Genomic DNA, 18982 nt, shown 5'->3' with positions numbered 1-18982 from the left:
GATAATAGATAGTTTCTATTATTTCTATTTAGTATCTAATGGTTATCTATTGTAAGCTTCTGTAAATATTAGAATTTTTTTAATATTTAGTTTTTTGTTTCTAGAATACAATGTTTCTATTCTTACGATTGCTTCTTAAGGAAACATCGTTCAGTCTCTTGTATAAATTAATCTCTTGATCTCTATTAATAACAAGTAAATATTTTCCAATTACTTTGTAATAAGTTTTTGGTTATGGTCACATTTTGGTCTACCAATGACTATGTTGTCTCAGCTGATGTGTCATGCCTAGTTGCCATTGTTGTGTTTGTGGTTAGGGTCTCTGGTTTGCATTGACAGAGTTGATGTTTCATGTCTCAATGACACCCACTACAACTTTTTGGTTCTATTAATATAATACAATGAATTACTGATAAAAAAATATAGAGAGAGAGAGCTATAGAAAAACATTTATAGAGGGGATGGATATACAAATATGCCAAACTTAAGAATTTTGCATAATAGGAACTTATACTATTAAATATAGAATTTCATCAAATGGGCTTCTGCAAGAGAGAAAAACAACTATAAAAGTCAAATGCCATTCGTGACAGATCAAGAGGCATACACAAAGAGTAACAATACTAATTACACCATTCATACAAAACTCCAATTTAATAGATTACAAGAATATGAACAAGTGGAGATCCATTGCTCAACTAGAGCATGATAGACATCAGGACAGCTGAGTCAACATTCCTCTTGCATTTCCTACCAACAATTAAATGACACTTATTATTTTGCAAGCTCTAGTAGTCAATTAGTGTCTCTTTTTGGCACATTGTTGTTCTCTCATACACAATCTAATGTATCAATGGGCTTGAGAGTTTCACTTATGTTGGTACCCAATATGGACACAATTTTAAAACTTGTAATTTATGTTTTCGAACCGCTTTGAACTAAAGTTCAAAGTAATTCAAAGAAGTTCAAAGCAGTTTGAGGCAGTTCAAGGTGGTTCAGAATAGTTCAACAGTTCGAATTGGTTCAACTTGCTTGAACAATTTCAAATGATTTTACAGGTTCATTGGTTCAATGTGGCATAACAAACATGTTCAGAGAATAGTTATTAGAGGTGCAAGGTTATGGTTGGAATCTTCAGTACATTAGTTCAATGGTTCAGTCTACATAAGAAGATTCATAGGTTCAGAGGTTCACATTTTCAAGCCTGAAATATAGTTCAATGCTTCAGGCATTCAGATTTATATTGACCCCATCATTGATCAAGACCTCAAATTCATATGTTCAAAGTGCCCACCGATGTTCAGTTTTCAAATTCAAGGTTTCAGCGTGTAGTTTCAAGCTCTCCAAATCTATGGATACATATGAGCAGCAAAATAAGGAATGCACATGATTGGTTTATTGAAAAGTCCAAAGCCTATTTCAGCTAAGCATCAGAATCTGGTTTTGGCTCAAGATCCAAGTTTAGAATGATAGACAAGTTGGTATAAAATTAATATTTAAAAATATGAATTTGAGCTTGCAGATGAAAATATAAAATGTGGGTTGGTGATTCGATGAGTTGTGAATTCAAAACATTTATTACACCTCACCACATGTTTCTACAGGAAGAGTTATTTTTTGTTACATCCCAATTTTTGCCCTAAAATTTTTTAAGCTAAATATAGCCGTTGAACCAAAATAATTTTTCATGTTCAAGTGAAGTTAGCCGTTGTTTCATCATGATAGTTATAACCGTTGCTTTATTTATTCATGTTCATGTGAAATTGAAGCAGTTATCTTAAGACGTTACATCGCTCTAAATTACTATATGAATTTAAGTCAGTTAAATTTAGCCGTTGTGTTCATGTGAAATGAAGATAGTTTTTAGCCGTTGTTCAATCAGTTAGTATTTATGATGAAATTCCTAACGATATTATCTAACAAATTATGAATCATGAATTGATGTTTTGGCGATAATGATTGTTTTGAAGGTTGCAGGATAAAGACCGGAAAAAGAGGGGAAGCATTACGAAATGAGGTCATCGAAATGGAATGGTCATAAGATCCAGTCATCAGAAATGACAAGTTTGACCTAAAAATCGCCATGGCAAGTTATTTGAATTTGACGACCAATTTCTTAGTGGAATCCGCATGAGCTAAAAATTAAAGTTAAAATAAAATAATAATTTTAAACAAAAAAATTCTTACCTTAATTTAATTTATCAAATAATAATAATATCACCTTACATTATTTTATTTGCTTAATTAAAATCATAAATATATAAACACAAGATGGCACTTTTATATTAAAAATTATAGTTCAATAATGCCACCTTGTGTGTACATACTTATAACCTTAATAAAGATAACAAAATAATATAAAATGATATTATTAAAACTGACCAATTCATATTTCCACCTCTTTTCGATTCTTTCTTTCTTTTCTAATCTTGAAGTCGAATTGAGTCTTGTAACGGTAGGAAGCCGTAAGGTCAAGTGCGAGTTAATAAATGAGCTAGCCTTGTCATCTTTCAGGCATCCTTAGGTATTCGTCTCCAAATTTTTTTTAGCAAATACATTTATCACCCTGCTAAAATCCGTCGACCATTCTGCAATACGTTTATCACCTGCAACATCATCCTATCTAGCCACGATATCATACCCTTTGAGCTTCCACGGAATCATTCTTGTCCATCTTTGAACATCGGATTCAGCAGATATTTGAAGAGGTCACCAAGCAAGATATAGTAACCCGTAGCCCAGTAAGGATGTGTTAAATCGTTTTTAACTTCCAACTTTTACTCACGTTTTCTTTGTCTTTTCTGAGTCGGGTTGATACAAAATGTAAGAGTTGCGTGCACAAAATAGAGTCTTGCTATTTACCATACGCTCAAAATATTAGAAAATGCCAACAGAACTTATTTACATGGTTGCTAATGAAGTAGTTGGTGATTATAATAAAAGCCGACTATGGAAGTATTGAAGCTTTATATTCTCATCATATTCATTCTCTATTACTACCGATTGCCATCCCTTAATTTTAAAAAAAATACTTTTGAATATAGATTTTATCATTATCAAACCACGTATGTCTTAATCTGTAGATTTTATCTTGAAATGTTCTGTTCTCAAACAAACAGTAGTAATGATCAATTCTGAATACCAAGGAATATCTTAGAATGTAAAGTCATAATCCTATAAATTGATATAAGATGTAATGGTTTAGGCGCCGAGGAGACACCAATCTGGAGATTTATTGATGGTGTGAGGTGTAGATGAATCTGATAAAAGAAAAACAAGAATGATATCAGTAATTGATAAAAACATAAATTAATTTAATGCAAATAGCTCATGTGATTCAAGCTGAGTGGTGGAGATCGGGTTATAAAAACCCACCTCTAAAATCCCTGGTCAGGGCGATAAAAGGCGAACTTGCCACAACAAAATGATCGCGTTGTTGTCCTGATGCTTCAGTTATTCAGTCGAATAATTGTTGGGACCTCAACCCACCTGAGTACTCCGATGACTGGATCAATGAACGTCCCAAGCCTAATCTCAAAGTAGGGAGGGCCGTTCTATTAATTTAGAACTTGTGGGGATAAGTAAAAAGGTCCGCAGTTGGGAGGTTAAGCCTACGATAATGCTTCTCCTCTCACCAAAGTCAAAGCTTGGTCAATTAATTTGAAAAGTCTCTCAAGTAAATCAGTACGTATCTTTGTTTTTAAGTTAGTTTACTTTATTTTTCCAACTGAAAGCTTTTTCTTGGAAATTGATGTAACATAGAAATATAATTTAATTCTCTTTAGCATGTTAGATGCAACTTCTCAATTCAATTTCAGATCAGTGTTAAATTTCAGCATTTAGATTCAATTTTAGTATTAGATTAGATTTATTCTCTTAAAATTTAGATTAAATTTTAATTCAATAATTAGAATAGATTTGGTTTCAGTTTAATTTCAGTATTTAGTCCAGATTGATCTCAATGGTTAGTTTAGATTTTTAGATTCAGCTGATTATGTAATTAGATAAATGAAGAAAGTAGTTGTAGAAAAACCAGCTGTTACATTTTTGTTGAAAAGATTGGATATATATGTTGAATCTCAAATCATCCCGAGCATAGACTTGTCAGCATTTGAAGGCAAAGCAGCCTGTTCAACAAGTGCATGTAACATGAGGTCATCACAAAAACCCAAGAAGATGTGAACAATGAGCTGGGATACAATAGGCTGCTTATACATAAGTCAACAAAGCCTCAATGCACAGCACAGTGGTCCTGTTTTTGATGTCCTTGCTTATACTGAATGGGTGAAGGAAGATGCTCGATTTAAACACATGCTTGTCCAAATGTTATCTTCTTCCTCTCATGCTTTTCCAAAATTGAAACTGTGGTGAAAGGTAGTGTATCCCATCTTCTTATGTTGGATTCCTCAATTGGAGCTCTATCACTAACACTCCACATGATGCGAATTGAAGGAATGTGGTAATAGGTAAGAATGATGTGGTTCATCTCAAGTTAGTTCAGAAGTTGGCAAATAATCTAGCAACAATGACAAAATCATGGTTTAAAGACATATATCCTTATATAATCTGAACCAAAGAAACGTGAATCGGAATCGGATCGGAATCGGCAAGGTCGAATCGAATCGTGAATCGGCAATGAATCGGCAATGAATCGGCGATGAATCGGAAAATTTGAAAAAACCCGTTAAATTTAAAGATTTTAACAATTTAAAACTTATTTCATGCACCCTTTATTGAATATAACTTAAGCACACTATAACATCATCAAATAGAAGTTAAAACTTAACATACATAAACATGAAACATAAAATCCATCACATACGTAACTATGTTATCTAAGATTCTAAAATGTAAATTGTAGGCTAGCTGAAGTAAATAGAAATCAAATGATCATAATGATTTAAATCATAGAATGTATGTAAGATGATCCATAAGACATCAAATCATAAATTTATGTAAGAATCTAAGATGAAGATCCATGAAAGTTTGAAACTTTGAAACATATGTCTATCAATGATTCAGTATCAATATCTGTAAACAAAATATAAAAACAAGGCTCCAGCTCAAGCCTCAGGCTCATAGTCATCATCATCCTCAACATCATCCTCAAGCTCGGCTACAGCCTCAGCCTCAGCCTCTGAGTATCCAGTCTGCCTAGTAGCAAGGCGTCTAATGTAGGTCCTAGAGGACTGTCGAGCCATATCTCCCGCATATAAGATGGGCTCACGAATGTCGCTAGGGCCTGTGTCTGTGCGTGCACGTGTGCGTCTACCAATGCCTGAAGAACGTGCTCTAGCTGCCTCAGCCTCTATATCCACCTGGTCAATCCACGCACGGTCTTCCTCAGTGAAGACTGGATCTACAACCTCTGTGAGCCACTCTTATTCAGGATCAATCTCCTCCAGAATGATCGGAGAGGAGTCAGTGCCCAAAATCTGTCTGATCCTAAGACGGAGGTTGTAATGAACGAAGACAAGATCATTCAACCTCTGCACTGTCAACCTGTTTCTCCTCTTCGAGTGGATGTGCTCGAACATGGACCAACTGCGCTCACATCCAGAAGCGCTGCTTGGCTGACTCAGAATACGAATGGCAATTTTTTGAAGTTTTGGGGTTGTGGCCCCAAACATTTGCCACCATCTATCTGAAATAAGGGAAAATAAAAATAATTAGTCTCATTTACAAATTACAAATTACAAGTTAACTCTAAAATTACATAATCAACTTTAAGTTTAGAATCTAGATTCATGAACATTGAATATATTATTTAATTTTTACCTGGCTGTATTGTTTCCCGAGCATCTATGGCTACCCTGCTAGAGAAAAGTGGCCCTTCTTTATTATTGAACTTATCAAGCTCAATAATTGCAGCACTGCTATCCTCATCAGTACTCAACCTCTGGATCACTGTATATAATCCGGTGAGAACCTCCTCATCCGCCTTGAAGTCAGGACGGAAACGAAATGCCGAATTCAAAAAGTAAGCTGCTGCATGGATGGGTCTGTGGAGCTGATTCTGCCATCTCCTATCAATGATGTCCCAAATAGGGGCATACTTCTCCTGCACTCCTGCATACTGAGCTTTAATGGCCTCCTTGGCCCTATCCATGCCCTCATATATGTAGCCCATAGAGGGCTTCTCCCCATCAGCAGTTCGTAGGAGAGATACAAGAGGCTCAGTGGCCTACATATAAAGTAAAACAAAAATTTGAGTCAAAACTTAAACATAGAATAATTCAATAATATAAGGTAAAACTAAATCATTAAACAATTAGCATAGTAAACTGTAAAATATTAAATGTTAAATTGCAATAAAATTACCTTAAGTATTTCTCTAGCAGGTTTCCAAAAACCATCATCATTAAATATGCAATCCACCACATCTATCCCTGCAGTGGTCGTAGCATAGGAAGATGAAATCCACTCCCGCCCAACAAACATGCTCCTCAAATCATCCCTTGATGTCAACAAGGACTGCAAGGTGATGAAATTCGAGGCAAACCTCGTGATCCCTGGACGAGCTAACTCTTTGTCTCCTGTGTACTTCCTCATTGTGCTAAGGACAAATGAATGATTATAAATAAACTTACATATGTTTTTTGCCCTTTCCACACATGACTTGACCCACTCAAGTTTGCCAATTTCCTCCAACATGAGGTCAAGGCAGTGTGCTGCACAAGGGGACCAAAATATGGTGGGGTGCCTCTCCATCAAAAGTTTGCCTACAACAATTTTAAGATAATTAGAAATTCAAATTTCAAACATGTTAGAACTTAGAACTTAGGAAACTTAGAAATTCTAAGTTAGAATTAGAAAAAGTTCAAAATTCAAATAAATTTATTTTCAAAACTTAAAAAGTTAAAAGTTTACCTGCAGCAACATAACTTGCTGCATTATCCGTCACCACTTGCACCACATGTTGTTCCCCCACCTCTGCTATAACTTCCTCAATAACCTCACATAAGTATGTGGCGTTTTTTACATGAGCAGAAGCATCAATGGATTTGAGGAACATGGTATATCCTACAAGTAACAAAACAACGAATTATAATTACTATTAGCAATCAACAAAACAAAATTTGAAATAGTCAATCACGATTCAAAATTATGTATGTAGGAAAGTAGAATGATCAATCACCTCCACAGGATACAAGAAAATTGAGGAGTGTTCTTCCCCTCCTATCTGTCCAACCATCAGTCATGATGGTGCAACCCTTTTCGATCCACTCCTTTCGGTTGTCCTCAAGCTCATGCCTCATATCCTCAACCATTTCCTCCAGGAGGTATCCACTCAACTCAGCCTCAGTTGGGGCTTTAAACCCCGGACCACAAATGGCAACTGCATCTATCATGTTCTGCCAATAAGGAGTCCTGTCACAAATAGATAATGATATTGATTAGAAATTTAGATGTCAAAAACTAAAATCATAAAACAAGTAGATATAATTAAAGTTTTACTTTTACTTTTAACTTTAACTTTGAAGATAACAAAGAAAAAAGAATCAATTACCTGGCTGCAATAAATGGAATGTTGCAAAAGTACCAGAATTTGCAAATCTCTTTTCTGGCAGCATCATGAATCTCCTTGTTCAAACCCATGCCCTCAAGCGTGGGTTGGGAGCCAGGAGTAGTGCGGGGCACAAAGTAACTATCCATTCTGCTTTTCCGCACTCTAGGCCGCAATAGGTTGGTGTTGGACTCTGTCTCAGTATGAGACCGACTACCACTAACACTCACATGAGCACTAGCACTAGGATGAAAAGGAGGCCTAGAAGAACCCTCCCCAACACAACCTACGGATGCGGAAGCTGATGCAGATGCACTTGCAGATGTAGATGCGGTTGCGGATGTGGGAGCACGGGAGCCAATACCTCTTAACCCTTCAAGTTGCATTTTCTTAGTCAACTTGTCTTGTTCAATTTTTTCTAATGCCACTAAACAAGAGCGTTTTGCCTCAGCGGTTTGTTGAGTACAAACTGTGACATCATGGCCAGGTATGCCAGCAATGTGGTATTTCAATCTATAGATACCTCCCGAATTTATTTTTTCTTTGCAAAATATACATTTTGTTTGATATTTGGTTCTCCCAGGAAACTCTTCATTATATTTCCAGCATTCATCTTTTTTACCCATTGTGGAAATTGGAAAATGAAAGCAAAGGGCTGCTGCAATAAAAAAATTCATGTAAAAAATCAAAGTTTGCAACTAATAAACAAAAACTACAAAACAACAAACCCTAGTTTACAATTTAGTAAAAGTTAAAACTAAAAATAAAAAACATTCAAGATTTGCAAATGAACACTAAAAAAATTTAACAAAAAATGCATACTACACTAACATGCAAAAAAAAAACCAACACTTACCTCTTGCAAATGAGTTGAGGAGTGTTGATATTGACTCCTTAATGCTCCCAATGCAATTTATGGCCTCCCCAAATGGACTTCTGATCTCTTTGGTGCTCTTCCTTCTTGCCGGTTGGAAACCTATGGATTCTCTTTTCTCTTCTTCTCTCTCACTCTTCCTCTCTTCTACTCATACTAAGCAAATAGAAGGCTCTTTAGGGTTATAACAAAGAGGAAAGTCAACTTAGAAAGCAAATAAAACATGTGTTTTTTTTTTAAAATTGAACTTTCTATCCTTGCTGCCGCGGCCGATTTCTGGCGATACCCGATGGCGATTCTGGCGATTTTTTCCATGAATCGCCGATTTTGGCGATTCAGGCGATTCATGTGAAAAAATCGCCACCAGCGATTTCCGATTCCAAAAAAATCGGGAGCCATGAATCTTATCGCGATTTCGGCGATTTCGGCGATTTCATGGCGATTTTTGGAACTATGATCTGAACCGACCTAAGTACATGGAAGTCCTGAGGAGTTTTTTTTTTATAATAGAGGGAGGCTCGAGTGTGGCATGGAGAGCGCCAGTAGTGGAAACAGAGCAGTCGGGTGCAAAGTTAGGGAGAAGCCGAATATGGAGGAAGTTGAAGCCTAATGTGTAAGCTACGGATTTGTTGTTCGCTATAGATGCTCGAGCTGTAGATCGAAGTGAAGACCCATGTTTATCATTGTGAAAGCAGCCCAACGACCAATGGAAGAGAGAGCACTGCATGAGGAAAACCATAAATGGAGAATCCATGCGATATAATAAGGAGCTGGTATGTAATTGTCAGACATGCAACCCAATAATAGAAAAGAGCTCGATTTGATTGGGAGTCATGGGGTAGTGGTTTGTAGTGTTTGGTGAGTGTCGTGATTAGAGAAAGAGTACCCGATAAAGGTAATAAGGTGGGAGGTTGGAACAGACTCGCAAGTTGTGTATCAAAATAATGGAGATCTCTCATATGTTCGTGACGAATCCCAAATGTTTGGCTTCATATAAGAATGTTGTGAAACGTTTAATACAAGATACCAAATTCAAACATGAATCATAGTAAATGAGTAAATGCTCGACGCTAGTGGGCTTGGGAGGCAATTTGTACATAGAGGAGCCCAGTCTATCCTATAGAACAATGGAGAAACACGGGCCATTGGTGAAAATGAATGGAGATGGGAAAGATTATGGATGTGCTTTGCTCGAGGCTCCTACCTTCCTCTTACCTCTTTGTAGGAAGCATTTGAGGATTGGTTATGATAGCATTGGTAGGGATTGAAAAGTTTTTTGAGTGTTAATATGGCCACTTGTTTCTTGAAAAGGAGGCGCAACAGTTCACTTGTGATTGCTAAATCAGATATATGTATATACATGGGTTGCTTTAATGCACTTGCACGTTATTATGTCATTCATGGAAGACAGACGAGATTTGATTTTGTTGTCAAGATTGTGGAGAAGAGCATTCATAATTGCAGCCCTGTCTGTGGATGCACAGAATGCACAGCTTATGCCCACCGTGTTCATCTTTGGAGATCCTTTGGTAGATGTGGGCAACAACAACTACATAACACTCATTAAAGTAAATTTCCTCACAATGGTGTCGATTATCCTACTGGGAAGGCAACCAGCAGCTTCAGCAATAGTCTTAACTCTACAGATTTCTTAGGATTGAAGCTTGGTTTTGGTGGGAGCCTACCTCCATATCTTTCCCTTCAAGCTCAAGCAAACATCAGCAGTAGTATTTTGAATGGAGTCAGTTTTGCTTCTAAAGGAGCCAGAATTCTTGATGAAACTAGTGGCGAAAGTCACGAGTATATGTATTATCCTCTACGTGCTCGTTGCTAAGTTTCTAATAAAAAAAAATGTGTTCATCTCTTGGTGTGATCCAATCCAAGAAATTTGAAGCCATCATGATGATCAGGCAGTAAAATCAGGCCACTTCTCATCACTTTTTAGGGGAGGTTTGTGTTCACATATCATAAGTAACGCTTATGATATTTTAATGTAAAAGAAAAAGAGGACCTTTGTCCGGGAACAACAAGTGTATTTGAATTAATCATATAAACCTGACAAGTGATAAAGATACATATCATGGAATCCAAAGAGGAAATAATTCCAAGGCATCGAAGGAGTTTTTCCAAGAATCAGTTAATGAAACTGAATTGAAACCAACAAAAGAAAAAGATAAATATGCAATAGAAAGGGAATTAAGGGGTTCCATCTTTTCTCTCTGAGACTGCAGACTGTGGGCTATAGCAAGGGGAAAGGTTTTCAGAATTCTACCATTTTCTTGTGAAGGTTATAAGGAGCAGAGCAAGGGTTTCTTCTCTCTTTTCTGAACTGTGTGTTAGAAAATAGGAGAGTTGTGATTTGTTTATGTAATACAGAGAAGGAGCTTCAGTTTTCTTTAATGGTGATTGTAATTGTGAATGCGCAATAAGGTCTTTGTATCTTTTTTGCTTTAGGGAAAGGAGACTTGGAAGTTGATTGTATGTCAAAACCTTGAGTTTGAGAGATCCTCTTTCCATTAATCGTGATCTTTGTATCACTTTAGTTTTCTCTAAATTATGCTTTTACTGTCGCTATTTCTTGTATACATTCTGATTGCAAGACATCTTCATAGCTTTGTTTCTGCACTTTCTCAAGAAGATGGAAAATGTGTTTCTTGATATCGTCCTTTGTAACATGTTGGGGTGAATGGACTTTGTGTCATTTACCATTTATTTTCTTGCAATTGTTTGGTTTTTCCACGTCTACTTTGTGTTTACAGGTAGATGTTTGAAAAAAATTTGTGCTTTCTGGTTAAAAGCGTCCATATTTAACTCATTGTATATCATATACGAGGAGCTGTACCTGATAGAATTTAGAGGAAGGTTATTAATCCAATAATAACCTATCCAACTGTTAGTGCTGATTAGTCTTCTCACTTGGGCATTCAAGGTTAATTTGTATGTATTTCTTCGGAGGACAATCTGTTCACTAACAGATTTTTGGCAACTCTGTTGGGGATCGAACGAAGATCATTGCCTAACATTTGTTTCCTCAATTTTATGGTTATCTCTGTATGCAAGAGATTGGCGACTCTATGTTACAGACTTCTTGAATCTTTGATTTTAGAGTTCTAGAGTGTTTTATGGCTGTGGTTGCAGCTCGGCCATGGGGGGCTCGGATCGGACCATTTGTCTTGGCCCAGTATTCTGCTGTACCTAAAAGATCATGGGAATACCTTCCCAAGTTTCATGGAGACAAAACACAAGATCCGACTGATCACATCAAAGCAGTTACTGTTGCATGTGGGATTCTTGGTGTGCAGGAAGAAGATGTGTTCATCAGACTATTTGTTCAAAGCCTTGTGGGAAAAGCCACAAAATGGTTTCAGAATCTACAAGATGGATGTATCACAACTTGGGATGATCTTAAGGAGAGGTTCCTTGAGAGATTTCAACCCACAATTGATTCCTACCAATTGTTGGTAAATCTTTTTCAAATTCAGATGAAAGAAGATGAATCTATAAGGGAGTTTATTGACAGATCTGACCGAAGTGTTGATAAAATCCCTCTAGCCCACCAACCTAATGAAAGCAATCAGTTATGCTTCTTTATTGCTGCTATGGATGCTAAAGTCAAGTTTTGGTTACAATGCCTTGGAGTGCGAAATTTGGTGGACGCACAAAAGGAAGCAATCAAGTTGGATGATGCCTCGATTCTTAGTGGTATGAAATCTATAAAGACTCCACCAATGAAAGAATACCTTTGTGGACAGCAACACTACATTGATGAGGAAGCTACAAAGAAGTGTGTTACATCCCAATTTTTGACCTAATTTGAAATGTAGCCATTAAGATTCGCATGAAGTCAGTTGGCAATTTAATTCGTTATAATCCTGTGAAATGGTAAGACGGTTAGTCATTATAATTTCAAAGTAAGGATAACAAGTTAGCTGATCATTTATCACGAGTTTATGGAATTGAGAAGATGGTTAACCGATATGATTATTTATGATTAAATAATTTATTATGATAATATAATTTAATTGCGAAGAACTTCCTTGCAGGAAACATGTCGAAGGGGTGGAAGCATTGTCAGAAAGGAATTAGGCACGGGAACATCACCATCACTGGGCAAACAGGTTGAGGACCTAGCAACTTGAAACAAGATACATCTATGGGACCCGCATGAGCTATTAAGGAGACAATATAATAAAAACATTAAATAACATTAAATTAAAATATAATGCATACCTTTAGAGATTTATTATTGAATTTCCTTATTTTATCATTATAATAAACACTTAAATACAATCACATAAATATAAAATGAAATGACACCAATAAATTATAATTATATAATTTAATGATGTCACCTCATCGATATACATATATGAACATATATAAGAGCATATTATGATAAAGAAAAAAAAACTCTTCAACTCCTCTTTATTTTCTTTCCCTCTTATTTATTTTCCTTTTTACAATTCAAATTTTTGAAATATCCGAATAGCTTCTTGATAATCGATGGAAGCCATAAGGTCACGGCTGACTACTAAAAGAACATCTTGAATCGATTTGAGACATCCTTCTTCCCTTCCATATTTTCTCTATTTTATTTCCCAGTTAGCTACTTCTTGATATCGAGCCCAGTAAGCAACGTTTCCTGTATGAAATCATTCCTAGCTCCACAGCTCGATTTATCTCTGATTTTCTTTTCCTTTAAAACCAATCTCGTTAGGATTTCCGAACAGAGAATATACTGTGAGAGGTCAAGCAATCCGGCCGGCAGAAAGAGGAATCGAATCAGCATTCAGGTCACATTATTTCTTGCTGACTAAATTCAGTCGGCTTCCATATTTTTCTATTTCTGAATTTCAGCAATGCCTATAGGAATTGTTTATCATTAAAATACTTGTAGTTGATTAATATTATGAACAGAGAAGTGAATAGAAGGAGTAGTCAAATACACAACTTCCCTCCATAGTCAGTTTTATAAACAGATTGATATATTGTTTCTTGATTTAAATTGAATAACCCTGATAATACTGCAATATTGAATTTAGAAGGAAGGAGTTCTTTGTAATAGGTCACGTGAGTTATACCATATCCATTTCTTTGTGTATATAATCTGTTTACCTTTCTTATTCTCACTTCTATACCCAAGTCAACGTTCAGTCAGTGTGTTAATATTGCCGTCCAAATTATGTAATGATTGAATGGAAAATGTGTGCATAAGTATAGCTTCTTAGTCGAATCATCACAGGATCTGATATCATGTCTCCAGCAGTAATAATAACCATGTGTTTGTCACAGTCATGTTATGGAAGGTGAAAACTATAATGATAACCTTAAGTCAATGTTCTCCTCCGAATCTATTCTATTTCTTTTTATATCTTATGCAAAAGTGTGAATAATATCATGATGTCCGAACACCAAAGAATTCACCGGCAGGGATGCCATTGATGGTGAAAAGGTGAAAATCGAGATAAAGTGGATACAATCTCTTATGCATCTAGGACTCACCGGCAGAGGTGAAGATTACCCGCAAGAATCAAGTTTTAAATTAGATAACTATGAAATGATCATACAGAATAGCTCATCCATGATCCTGTTAATGTAATCTCCTGCTGTCAAGTTGAGGGGTATGGTTAAACACTGGGATGATCAGTAGATGGTAGATGTTCCAAATCCAATCTCGGGTAGGGAGGGCCTTTCTCGTTAGAGATCGTGTGGGGGATATGTTGTGGTCCGAGGTTGGGTGGTTAAGCCCCTGACAATGTTTCACCTTTCTCAAGATGTCGGACATGCGTCAGACAGAGATAAGCTATGCATTCATTTGTTTATCGGAAACAGGTAATATCACTTTTATTTATGAAGAGGTAAGATTAAATTGAGTTATTTCATTGTTACCGTTATGTAAGGGATAGATTCATAAATTATTATTTTTCACTTATAAGAATATCGAATACAAGTATATTTCTAATCTTGAGTTATTGTCACAGATAAGTAATCGGAAGGAAGAGAAATCTGAAGCCCTAATTGATTGTATGACAGCTGGAACCTTAAATGATACAGTGGTATTGGAAGCCCTAAATGAATTCGTGGTCGCGGAAGTCCTAGATTAAATCCGTCATCGCGGATGCCCTAAATTGAATCTGTGGTCACGGAAGCCCTAAGTGGTAAGTGATTTCAAATTCCCTAAACGAATTAGTGGTAATTGATGCCCTAATTGATACAGCGGTTTGTGATGCCCTAAATTTTAATTATAGTGGTGTTTAATTGTAATCATCATTTGATTTTGAGATAGTGGTTTTTAGATGATAGTCGTCATTTGGAATTGTTATAAAGTATGTGGACTAACCCGGGTGGTTGCAGAATCATCCCTAGTTGATTTCGAATTCAATATTTCCGAGGTATATGATTTTCAATTTTTGTAGTTATTTCATTTAATGGTATTTCAAGTTTTTAGTTAAGAAATTTTGTTTAACTGATTTTAACGTTAAATCTTATTCACATGACATGAATGTTGTAACTGCCTTCCTATGAAATGAATAAGTAACTGTATTCCTCGAGTAAGTTGAATGAAAAATTAGACCTGGGAAATCGGGATGTTACAAAGTGGCATGTTCTAGAAGAAACCAAATCCACTCCCAATGTTTCTCTTTTTCAGAATCTAATTGTTTTTAATGATGAAGATTTCCAAGAACCCTTGTTGGTTGAAGATAATGCTTTAAAGATGATAGAATTCTGCTGCCCACATATTGAAAATAATGAGGAGTGTGTTGCTCGATCAGATGAACTAGTGACCAGCTTGAATGTACCAGTTACAAGTGAAGAACTTGTTGCATATAAGCAAAGGGTTATCAATGGCTGCTCTTTTTCCAGAATGTCAAGATTGTTCTTCTGAAGTTGCTAATGCCCTCTTTGTTATTGATTCTGATCAGCATGATATGGTGTATCAACAAGAACAAAAACTGACAGATAGCGAAGAAGGGTATGACATTCCTCTCTCTGAATCTTTCTCATTTGAATATATACTGCAGCCAGAGGGATGCTTCCAATCTAAAGTAGTGATGAAGCAAGGAGATCTTTTGAAGAATATGGTGGGTCAAACCATGCAATCTTCGATTTTGTTAACAAGCACTAATGATCAAGAAACTTCACAAGTTAAAACATCCATGAATTTTGATGAAGCAGAATTGCAAACTATTTTACAACATTTCATTCCTATCATGTTGTAGCAAACACAAGTGGAATGGGAGGCATGCCATTTTTATGATGAAGTTGGTATTCCCAAGGAGCAAGAGTCCCTGCAGCACGTGGTTGTTGAATCCATCTTTGCAGTTGTCACAAGGTGTCTACTAATGCTATTGCATTCTACATATCAGTCACTCTTCCGCACAAGCATGTATTTCTCTGAACCAGTCAATGGGTTTCCATGAGCAAATGAATGCATTCTCAGAGCTACAGGCTGCTAGCCTATCTTTTTGTAAATAAGTTTTTGTTGTGCGTAGTGGTAGTTTGAATAATGTGCAAGCTTTGTGCTTGCTGGTAGTTTAGGTGTTTTGGCTTGTTTGCTTTGCCCTACTCCCCTCCGCCCTCTCTACAAGCAACTCCCGATTTTCTTAATGGGCTCTATTTGCCCAATGGTTAAGGCACTTGTCTTTTGCCAGAGATTGCTGGAGTTCTCTGTTTTTGCATCAAAAAAAGTCTCGTAGTTAGAGCTCCTATTGGTACCCAATATGGACACGGTTTTAAAACTTGTAATTTATGTTTTTGAACCGCTTTGAATTAAAGTTCAAAGTAGTTCAAAGAAGTTCAAAGCAGTTCGAGGCAATTCAAGGTGGTTCAGAACAGTTCAGTAGTTCGAATTGGTTCAACTTGCTGGAACAGGTTCAAATGATTTTGCAGGTTCATTGGTTCAATGTGGCATAACAGACATGTTCAGAGAATAGTTATTAGAGGTGCAAGGTTATGGTTGGACTCGGCTAGGGTCACTCAGCTCAGGACTTGCCAAGACTCGAAGAATACTAAAACTATGGCTGGAAATATCAATAAAAAACTAACCTAACTTGTGAGAAGCTACGAGTTTTAGAGTGGCCCAACTAGGTCTCCCACTTACTTGTGCCAAGTTTTTCCAAGTTGCGGGCCAAGACTTGAAATAAGCAATTGGCAATTCTAATTTTGAAACTCAACCGCACCACTACAATATAGCACGCATGTAGGAATGCACTAAATGCATGCATTCCTTTTTCCATTTATAAGCCTTACACACCCTCCCCACACACACATAGTAAGGATTTAAATGTTTTTGAATCTCCAACACTTAATTTAGCAATTGTAGAAGAAAAAATTTGCGTATTTTTTGTCTTACACATTTTCTTCTCTTAGTTCTTCTTATCAACGTTTCCAAACTTGTTTAACATTTTAAAAAGTTCTAAGCTTTCACAAACTTCCGTTTTTGCATGTACAACTATGCTATGCATTTTTAATTAATCCATGCTAGCTTTTGCTCACAATTTCTTAAATTTATTCTCTTTATATCCAAATTTCCAAGGCCAAGTTTAGAATTTCTTTTCTTTTATCAATGCTTGTGTTTGCATCAATTTCTTTTTCTTTTTCTGTTTCTTTTCAAATCCAATGGCAGTATTTATACTTAATGCTCAGTCGCATCAGGAAATGGAAATTGACACTATAGCATTTGAAAAGAGCATGTCACCCAGAACCACAGTCCACTAAATCCACTTGTTGGATTGCTTATTAATGAGTGAGGCATCAATAGCCTCAAACACAATATTACACAACTATTGGTCATAATAGAAAATTGTATCCAGATATTGAGGCATTATTATATGAGAGATGAATACAACCCTCACTTTGACTACCAAAAGATTAAAGATTATAAATACAGCTGCAACAATTCTACTAGTGATGAATCCCATATAACATGGGAACAAAAAATTTTAAAAAAATACAAAGATTATGGGCACTACCGGTCCACAAATTTGCAGCATGTGCCCTTAATCGAAATAAATCATTGGCGATTTTTCATTTATAAATAATATACTAAGTGTGCAACCTTCACGTCAAGGTATAGGTCACAACAAGAAGCATGGTGAAGTAAGCGTAGCTTGTGTAAATTTGTACAACTAAACCTTCCATTCCATGTTGCAAGAAGCCTATGTTGGAAGAAGTATATCACATCCTTAAAGGTTAGAGGGAAAGGATTCAAGGTACCTAGTCCAGATCACTTATATGTTTTCTCTACAAAGAAAAGGCCAAGAAAAATACAATTGTGGATGAACACAAGAAATATTGATGCAAGATTGTTTGCACAATATGCTTACATTGTTATAGAAATGCAGTGAGACGTGAATCATCAATTTTCTAATGATTCCAAAAGGTCAAATGGTGTTTTAGATGTCCAATGATGTCTCAAGCAAAGTTAAAGTAGATGCAAATATAATTCAAATGATGGAGTTGTCTTACAAGTTGGCATGTAAAATGTGATACAAAGCATGACAGATAATGTAGCAATGTATGTGGTGATAGGGAGACAACTAGAGGCATAATGATGCCTCCAAGGGTCATATGAATATCACCCTAGTGCAATTTTCATTTGGCTCTTCATTTACTCCTGAGTATCATCTCTAAATGTGTAATCAAGACTTTAATATTTCCCATCGTGCAAGCACTTATCAACAGTGACTGCATGTATGCCCAAAAAGTCTTCATGAAACTCTGTCACATAGTCCTTATCTATCAAGGCGCTAAATAAATCTAAATGATACTGCTATGTAGCTTCTCACTTTCCTGTTTCTCAGCTTCTCCTGCACTAGAAGAATCTTTTTCATATACTAAACACCCTTAACCACCCAAGATGCTCACACAATTCCTTAGCAATTTGTTTAGAATTCTTGGCATAATCTTGACAAATCTTAGGTATTATTTTAATTAACTTGCTTCAATTCAATCAATCTTTCTAGAAGGCTCTCTTCAAATGACATCATCTTTCTCACTAGACCCTTCAAGATGGAAAAATACTTGCTCTGGTACCACTGTAATATGTTGTCATGTTTACCTTTTCTTTTTTATTTTGAAATGTGTTCACAATGGATTTTATAGAAAAATGAGAAGTGCATATAATATAAGTTCTTGCAACAATTTAACAACTCAGGCAATCAACAAAACCCTGAAATATTTGAAGCTGAAAATTTGAACTTTTTTCCCGATCTGAAAATACAATATTCTCAAATGTGAGAGCAACCCAGATCTTCAAACATAACTAGAGAATGCAGCAATGAAATTAACTGAATTGGCACTGGAAATCAGCTAATTGACAATTGTAGTTTGGATACCAATCTTCAACAACCTTTCCATGGGCCATGAAATCAATAGAAATGGTGCTGCAGACACTAAATGACTCCAAACAGCAATTGAAGACTCTTCAAAGTTCAAACAAAACCTTCCCCTATGCTCACACCACTCCCCAGGCTGTATGCCCAATAAATAAATGAAATAGACATGCAAATAACTGCTCCTTTCGACTGAAAATACAACTGAAATCTTTCATGATGAAGCCCAGCTGTAGTCTCTGTGTGATATCACTGAGTAATCCTCTA

General features: G+C 36.1%; 2 protein-coding genes across 6 annotated transcripts in view; both read right to left on the bottom strand.

Annotated features, from left to right (window-relative positions):
- The window catches only part of DCL4 (dicer-like 4), a 337223-nt gene that overhangs the window by 96979 nt on the left and 221262 nt on the right, over nucleotides 1-18982 (bottom strand). The gene's annotated exons all lie outside the window — the stretch shown is intronic.
- Nucleotides 4873-8705, bottom strand: LOC149537499 (uncharacterized). Of its 2 annotated transcripts, XM_089798922.1 has the most exons (7): nucleotides 8364-8705; nucleotides 7511-8165; nucleotides 7139-7371; nucleotides 6871-7023; nucleotides 6322-6722; nucleotides 5779-6184; nucleotides 4873-5644 (listed from the first exon to the last, which is right to left on the bottom strand). In XM_089798922.1, exons 2-7 carry the CDS (start codon nucleotides 8131-8133, stop codon nucleotides 5382-5384), a joined length of 2079 nt encoding a protein of 692 aa, XP_089655048.1. In that variant the 5' UTR covers nucleotides 8134-8165; nucleotides 8364-8705; the 3' UTR covers nucleotides 4873-5381. The 2 variants fall into 2 exon arrangements, with proteins under 2 accessions (XP_089655048.1, XP_089655047.1); XM_089798921.1 differs by having other exon boundaries at nucleotides 7511-8705.

The sequence above is a fragment of the Cupressus sempervirens genome, chromosome 9 (genome assembly GCF_028749045.1).
Source record: "Cupressus sempervirens isolate cs-2001-9-10 chromosome 9, ASM2874904v1, whole genome shotgun sequence".
Taxonomy (NCBI): domain Eukaryota; kingdom Viridiplantae; phylum Streptophyta; class Pinopsida; order Cupressales; family Cupressaceae; genus Cupressus; species Cupressus sempervirens.
This window is presented reverse-complemented; position numbering and strand designations above follow the sequence as displayed.

Excerpts from the sequence above, each read along its gene's own strand:
- LOC149537499 (XM_089798921.1), bottom strand. The coding sequence starts at position 8,184 with ATGAATTTTTTTATTGCAGCAGCCCTTTGCTTTCATTTTCCAATTTCC. Across the intron at positions 7,024-7,138 it reads TTTTCTTGTATCCTGTGGAG|GATATACCATGTTCCTCAAA; the intron begins GTGATTGATCAT and ends TGTTACTTGTAG. Across the intron at positions 6,723-6,870 it reads AGCAAGTTATGTTGCTGCAG|GCAAACTTTTGATGGAGAGG; the intron begins GTAAACTTTTAA and ends AAATTGTTGTAG.